Genomic DNA, 6793 nt, shown 5'->3' with positions numbered 1-6793 from the left:
GAGGAAGAGGCCGAAGCCCTGGCTAAACGGCCCAACTTCAAAATCGCCTACAATGGCCAGGAGGAAGAGGCCGAAGCCATGGCTAAACGGCCCAACTTCAAGATCGCCTACAATGGCCAGGAGGAAGAGGCCTAAATTCAAGTCTCAACGGGTTCCGAAACTCTGAAATGTAAGGTAAGCCCTCAGCGAGAAATTAGAACGCTTAAGCTCATAGCACAGGTGTCACAGTTAAGCAAGTCATTGATATGTCGCCTTTTTGGGGACACAACATACCACGGATAAAATTTCCTCAACATCTTTTACCCTCCTCCCTCAGTATGTTGTGTGACATTAACCCTGTAGGCGAGTTACGCCATAATGCGCAAGTCAGAGCTTTAACGCCACGAGAGCAAGACCAACTATTTTTCCACGGCATTGGACCTGCGGATTGATAACATGCTTTGTTGTTCTACACATCCATTCTTTTACTCTCATTGAGCTGTCATGAATTGAACTGGATTAATCTGAGACGCCATGAATTTGAGATCCAAGTACCTCTCTATTCAGCATGCACCTGCAAGGTGTCTCCTTCTTTTCCCATTAATAGTATTCTTATCGATTGCAATTAATTATACCATAGCAACATCAGGAGTGAATAATGCTATGCCACGTAATTGCGGCGCCTCTCTCCTAGTACTACAACATTTAGTCGTAAAGTCACAGCTGTTATCGCCCCGCATGTTCGTGCATAGTCCTCCAGACATAAAGTAGTCATCGTCACCGCCAGAATTGGCTGCTGAGGTTGGTCGAACGTGCGGGGTCAAGGATTGACCAGCAGTTCGCAAGGGATGCGTTGGCCATTCCGTGCTAATCGTAATTGCATGGAAGAAGGTTTGATTCTCGCATCGTCTATCTAACCTCACATGTGATTGGTAGGATAGAATAAAACTATGTAAAGTCTCTGTAATCGGTGTGTTGAAACGAACTATGGATGAATCGAGCGATAGACTGGCCAAATCAGAATTCGAATGGTAGTATCTTCCAATATTTACCGATAATTTAGGGATCAGCGTGGTTGAAAAAAAAAAATGATATATCATATACCAGCAAGGCACATCAGCTTTAGCACCATGCAGACGCATAATAGTGCCAATTTCTATCCCGTCCCCTTCTTTTCGCTACATATGATACGTCAGAGAGCAATGCAATACATGTCAGATGCTCTTTGTAGTGCATGATCGTCTTCTTGTTTTGTTCTTATGCACACACACCGCGCCATTCCGCCACAGCGACAGCAACAGCAGAGACGGGAACAGTCTCTTCAATGGGCAAATCACGATATTACACTGCTTCAGACCCATCATATCTCCAATTCGCGTAAGATGGCCCATAAATAATACATTCTCTTTTGTCATGAGCTTATGCCTTCAAGATGTATGTAATGGTCCGAGGTATTATACCATTCCTCGCTCTTCTTTGCGTCGTCCTTGCCAATCCGCAGCCCAGGTCATATGAAACCCGAGAATACTTTGCTCTCCAGGTTGATGGCCGCACTGATCCCCATGAGGTCGCAAACATACTCGGCGCGGAGTACGGAGGACCCATCGGGGAGCTCCCTGATCACCACGCCTTTTCTTTTCCCAAGGAAAACGGGTCACGCATTGACAGCTTGATGTGGGCTGAACGGAATCACAGTCAACGAGATGAACGCGTGCATGGACTGCGGGATATGATCCTTTGGGCAGATAGGCTTACTGTCCCCGAACTGGCAAAAAGGCGAGTTCCGACAGGGTTACCTGTGGATTCTTTCTGGCAGGGCCAGCCGCATCCGGAGGCAGTCCGCGCACAGCAAAAAATTGCAGAGTCGCTCAACATAAAAGATCCCATGTTCCGTGAACAATGGCATCTTTTTAACGCCGTGCAACTGGGAAATGACCTCAATGTGACCGGTGTCTGGCTTGAGGGCATCACTGGGGAGAATGCCACCACGGCTATTGTTGATGACGGCTTAGATATGGACAGTCTCGATCTACAACAGAACTACTACGCAGGAGGGTCCTTTGATTTCAACGATGACGGAGCAGAACCAAGGCCGCGCCTGCCAGACGACCATCACGGTACTCGATGTGCCGGGGAAATAGCGGCAGCCAGGAACGATATTTGCGGGATTGGAGTGGCATACAATAGCAGAGTATCGGGAATCCGCTTGCTGTCGGGAAAAGTTGACGATATCCATCAGGCCGCGGCCATCAACTATGACTACCAACATAATGACATCTACTCTTGCTCATGGGGCCCACCAGATGACGGCATGCATATGGAAGCTCCAGCTGTGCTAGTTCAACGAGCAATAGTGAATGGGGTACAAAATGGCCGTGCCGGGAAAGGCTCTATCTTTGTCTTCTCCGCTGGAAATGGCGCCTCTCAGGACGATAACTGTAATTTTGATGGATACGCTAATAGTATATACAGCATTACCGTCGGGGCGATCGACAGGATGGGCAAGCACCCCCCTTACTCAGAATCTTGTTCAGCCTTGCTGGTGTCTGCCTTTAGTAGTGGCTCTGGCGAAGGTATATACACTACCGACAACGGCGTCGACACGTGCTTCAGCCTTCATAGTGGCACATCCGCTGCTGGCCCACTTGTGGCAGGGGTGGTCGCTTTGGCTTTAAGCGCTCGACCAGACCTCACCTGGCGGGACGTCCAGTACCTCCTCATTGAGACCGCGATCCCCGTTCATGTACAGGATGGTAGCTGGCAAACCACATCAAGCGGCCGAATGTTTAGCCATGACTGGGGTTATGGGAAGGTCGACGCATACAGTCTGGTCCAGAAGGCTCGTACTTGGAATTTGGTGAAGCGGCAGGCATGGTATCATTCTCCCTGGTTAGCAGTATGTGTGCCCTGTACCCATCTTTTTAGGACAAAGTCTAAATTCCAGTAATGTAGGTGCATGCAGCGATTCCTGAAGGCCATAATGGGGTGTCACACTCCTTTAATGTGACCTCTGATATCATTCAGACGGCCAACATTGCAAGGCTAGAGCATGTTACTGTCACGATTAATATAGACCATATAAGCCGCGGAGATATCAGCGTCACCCTTATTAGCCCCGAGGGGACAATAAGCTATTTGAGCACGCCAAGGGTACCTGACCGCAAACGCGCGGGCTATGTCAACTGGGAGTTCACGTCTGTGGCACATTGGTAAGCTAAACTTGACTAATTCCCCTATTCCTGATGTTCTGCTAAGAACTGAGATAATGCAGGGGCGAAACAGGGATTGGCATATGGACAATCATTGTCCAAGATATAAATGTGAACAACCGGACGGGGGCTTTCATTAACTGGCGCCTGAACCTCTGGGGTGAGGCCATCGATGATAGCCACCAACCGCTACATCCTCTTCCGGGTGGCTACGAAGAGAAAGCTCCAGACAATCCCAGTGTCACCGAAACCGTTGTAATGCCTTCTCCAGCCTTGGAGCACCAATCTTTCACCTCTACTGCTCACCCAATGGACGGACAAATACTTCATGAGGCTGGATCGAGTTCCGCATCTGCCGGAATTGGAACGATTACCAGACACTCTTCTAGCTCTCAGTTATACTACAATAATCCCCGTTTCGCGTTAATAACCGCGATGCTGACGGCTATTATATTTCTCGTCATTGTTGGGCTCTACCTTTGCTTTCGTCTGGTACCGGTCTCTCCGAGGAACCTGGACATGCAGCTGGAGATGCGGAACAGTGGCAATTGTCGGGACTTGTTACAGGCGCATGAGAGCGAAATGTACAGCAGCGACCTCGAAGGCGCAGAGGCTGGATCGTTTGACCTTCGGACAGGTTGATTCCAGAAAGGTTTCACATAAGATCGTCTTTAGAGCAATTCCTGGGAGGCTTGACTCCCCACGAACTCCTCCTTGGGTATAGAATTCACCTAGATAATGATCCTATATATATGTTCTGCATTTTAGCCGCCAGTCAGGCAGCGTACATCACCTCTCTCTGGCCCCAACTCCAATGTTCTTCGGGGCTAGTCATCAGTTCCAGCATGTCAATCATTTTGCGTCCCATATACCTCCAGGCCTGCAAACCATACCCAAATGCGAGATTAGCCATTTTCAAGGCGCTCCCCCTATCTCGCACTGCGTTGTATGCATGGGCTGCAAGTCGGTAGCCATCTGCAATGTGACACCAAAGATTCTCCTTTTCGTACAGGTGCACTAACGTTCTCGCCATTTCGGGAGTGGCGTTATTTTGTGGTATAGACCAGTCATTCAGTAATTTCTTGTAGCGATTAATACGCTGGATTCTTTCATCGGATTGTCGAATGGCCTCTGGGCTCATCGTGCAAGTATGGCAAGAGCAATTGAAACCCCAGAAGCTGATCGCCTCCTGTCGTTCTTTATGGGTCACTGTAGGGTCAATATCTGATTACGAGTATGCCAACTGATAGTCAGTAATCCACCCGGGCTCTAAGAATTGGGCTTCAGCGACGCACAGGAAATGGTGAGCTCTTCGCCGGGACTGATGTCCCGTATCGTATACACGTTCTGTGTGAAGGTTTTTGGGTCAAAGGTGTACATGCAACTGTCCGACAGATAGCAGTAAGCATTCGTCAGGATAAGCTTTTGATTTGAGGTGCGTATTGATAAGGATATGCTCACTTCGGCCGGCAATCATGATTGAGCCTCTAGAATAAAGAACATCAGGATATCGTCCCATATGGAACTATGTATTTGGGAAAGCAAAAGACTTACTGAAGTCTGTACGAACAATGCATGATGGTCGTTTGCTGCATGCACAGTGATTGTGAATGAGTTTGTGTCCAAGATATCCTCCACAGGGTCCCCTCCCCAGTGGCCCATCAATGCCATGGTCTCCGACTTTGTTAGAAGCGGGAGTCTATCCACGCCCTCCTGTTGCATTCGAAGGCGCTGTTTCTCTGGGACAGCGGCTCGCATGTCTAGGTGTACCATCAATGAAGGAGGCTCTGAAACGAGCAAGTCGCCTTTGTGAAGAAATCTCTTAGCAACCACCCCTACCCCCTTCCCGGGAATCTGAACCTCCTCAAAGGCTTCTTTTTCGACATTTACCGTAAGTCGTTGCCGAGAATTTTGTACGATTGCGTTCAAAGCTGCGTTTCGCATCACTTCAGGTCGAGTTACCAAGGAAATGCCACGCCCATTCCAAAACTGCTGTTCGGTGTAAACGCAATATTCGCCATGGCAAGTGCCCTGTAGGAGATCCAGCTGCCCATATAGAGGTAAAATACCTAAAGATGGGGTATAGAGTGGTGAACAGATATCAAATCGCCGGAAAATATCATCGAGAAGACAGAGTTCTGATCTTGATTCTTGTTTTTTTTCCGACGAATGATGCCGAGTGGTTGCTGTACTTGAGGGGGAAATGGCCTCGCACCAGGTTAAGATGAAGGTAACTAACGGAAGAGCCCTAATTAAAATCGTCATTTTTACCCCGCATTGAAACCAAATTTTTGGACTTATGTTTAAGACATCAAAGAGAGATTTCGCACACCTCCATGTATGGGGAAGATGTACTCAATAAATCAACAAGTTCTGACTTATTTAGGATGGGCAAACCAGGAAACTTTGTTGGTCAATTGCATGCACCCGCTTGCATTTGACTTTGACCAACTATTCAAGCCAGTGGAGCCTACAATCTGCATCACATCACGTTACAAGGTGAGGGGGTGGTGCTGAAGTTGACGAGTCCACCCTTTCAATTCCAAAAGTAGCGGGATGGACGAATGACTTCGGGGCAGCCGCTGGCTGATCTCTACCTAGAATCCTAATCAGCAGGGGCGATTGCAGATCACTTCAAGGTATACCAACTAATAAGAAAATGAGAGGAAGATGTGAGTGGATAACATAAGTGATTAACTCTGTTGCAGCATCAGAGCAAGAACAGAGGTGTCATGTATTATTTTAGTTGAGAGAAATGTTGCTGGATCTGCTTGAGTGTTTAATATGTTTTTGTGTGATTGCTCGGAACACCTTGCATACAGAGAACAGGGCCTATTGTCCACAGCCTGGCCATCTCATAAACTTTACTCCGTAGGAATTGCATAATGTGGTGGTACAACGCATACATTTCAGCGACGCTGGCTACTACTCGATCATATGGGACCCTCTGTGTATTTAATGCCTCCACCATCTCCGGTATTATATCACCTCTGTATATTTCAGATATTCTCTGCATGATATTTCCGAACTAACAAACTACTAAAATGACTTTCTTTCACAATAAACGCTACTTCCCAGTTCGATCATCAGAGGATATCGACGAGAGAGAACACACTAATCATGAAAAAAAAGCCTTTCTCTGGACTTGGCTACCAATACACCAGAACAGGAGGAACTGGAACTCTAAATCCTGTGTCAACTTATTTTTCTGCTTCAATGCACTGCTTTCCTTAGTTCTGTTCATTGTCTCTATATGTCTCCTCCAAAAATCAAACTTTGTCACTGACACAGAACAGCCTCCATATTGTGAGTATCTAGACTATGCTTTCAGGCCTGCTTGAGCTGCATGCATATCTGATGACTATTCTTAAGCACCGTTGCGTGAGGATGGTGTCGTTCATTCCTATAGTACCCATTATAAGCCGAACAAGATTTTCCAGTCCTCTCCGTCGGACGAGGTGGACGAGGCGTGGAACGGGTGGCTGCGAGGTAAGCTGTGGACAAGCACATCTTGACCGCGGTCACTGACAGTGGGAGTAGAACACGACCACGTAATCCTCATACCTACAAAAAAGGCCATTGAAAAGGGTCTGCCGGAGTCTGTC

General features: G+C 47.6%; 2 protein-coding genes across 2 annotated transcripts; one reads left to right on the top strand and one right to left on the bottom strand.

Annotated features, from left to right (window-relative positions):
- Positions 1-1411: 1411 nt before the first annotated feature.
- Asppvi_009910 (S8 family peptidase) lies at positions 1412-3830 on the top strand (the record flags this gene model as incomplete). Its single annotated transcript, XM_043305756.1, has 3 exons — positions 1412-2875; positions 2932-3188; positions 3251-3830. 3 exons carry the CDS (start codon positions 1412-1414, stop codon positions 3828-3830), a joined length of 2301 nt encoding a protein of 766 aa, XP_043161691.1.
- A 133-nt stretch (positions 3831-3963) lies between these two features.
- On the bottom strand, positions 3964-5132 carry Asppvi_009909 (SET domain-containing protein; the record flags this gene model as incomplete). The annotated part of the gene is made up of 3 exons (XM_043305755.1): positions 3964-4412; positions 4484-4572; positions 4759-5132. 3 exons carry the CDS (start codon positions 5130-5132, stop codon positions 3964-3966), a joined length of 912 nt encoding a protein of 303 aa, XP_043161690.1.
- Positions 5133-6793: the final 1661 nt, after the last annotated feature.

The sequence above is a fragment of the Aspergillus pseudoviridinutans genome (genome assembly GCF_018340605.1).
Source record: "Aspergillus pseudoviridinutans IFM 55266 DNA, scaffold_7, whole genome shotgun sequence".
Taxonomy (NCBI): Eukaryota; Fungi; Ascomycota; class Eurotiomycetes; order Eurotiales; family Aspergillaceae; genus Aspergillus; species Aspergillus pseudoviridinutans.
The sequence above is the reverse complement of the archived record's forward strand: the minus strand, read 5'-3'. Positions and strand labels throughout refer to the sequence as shown.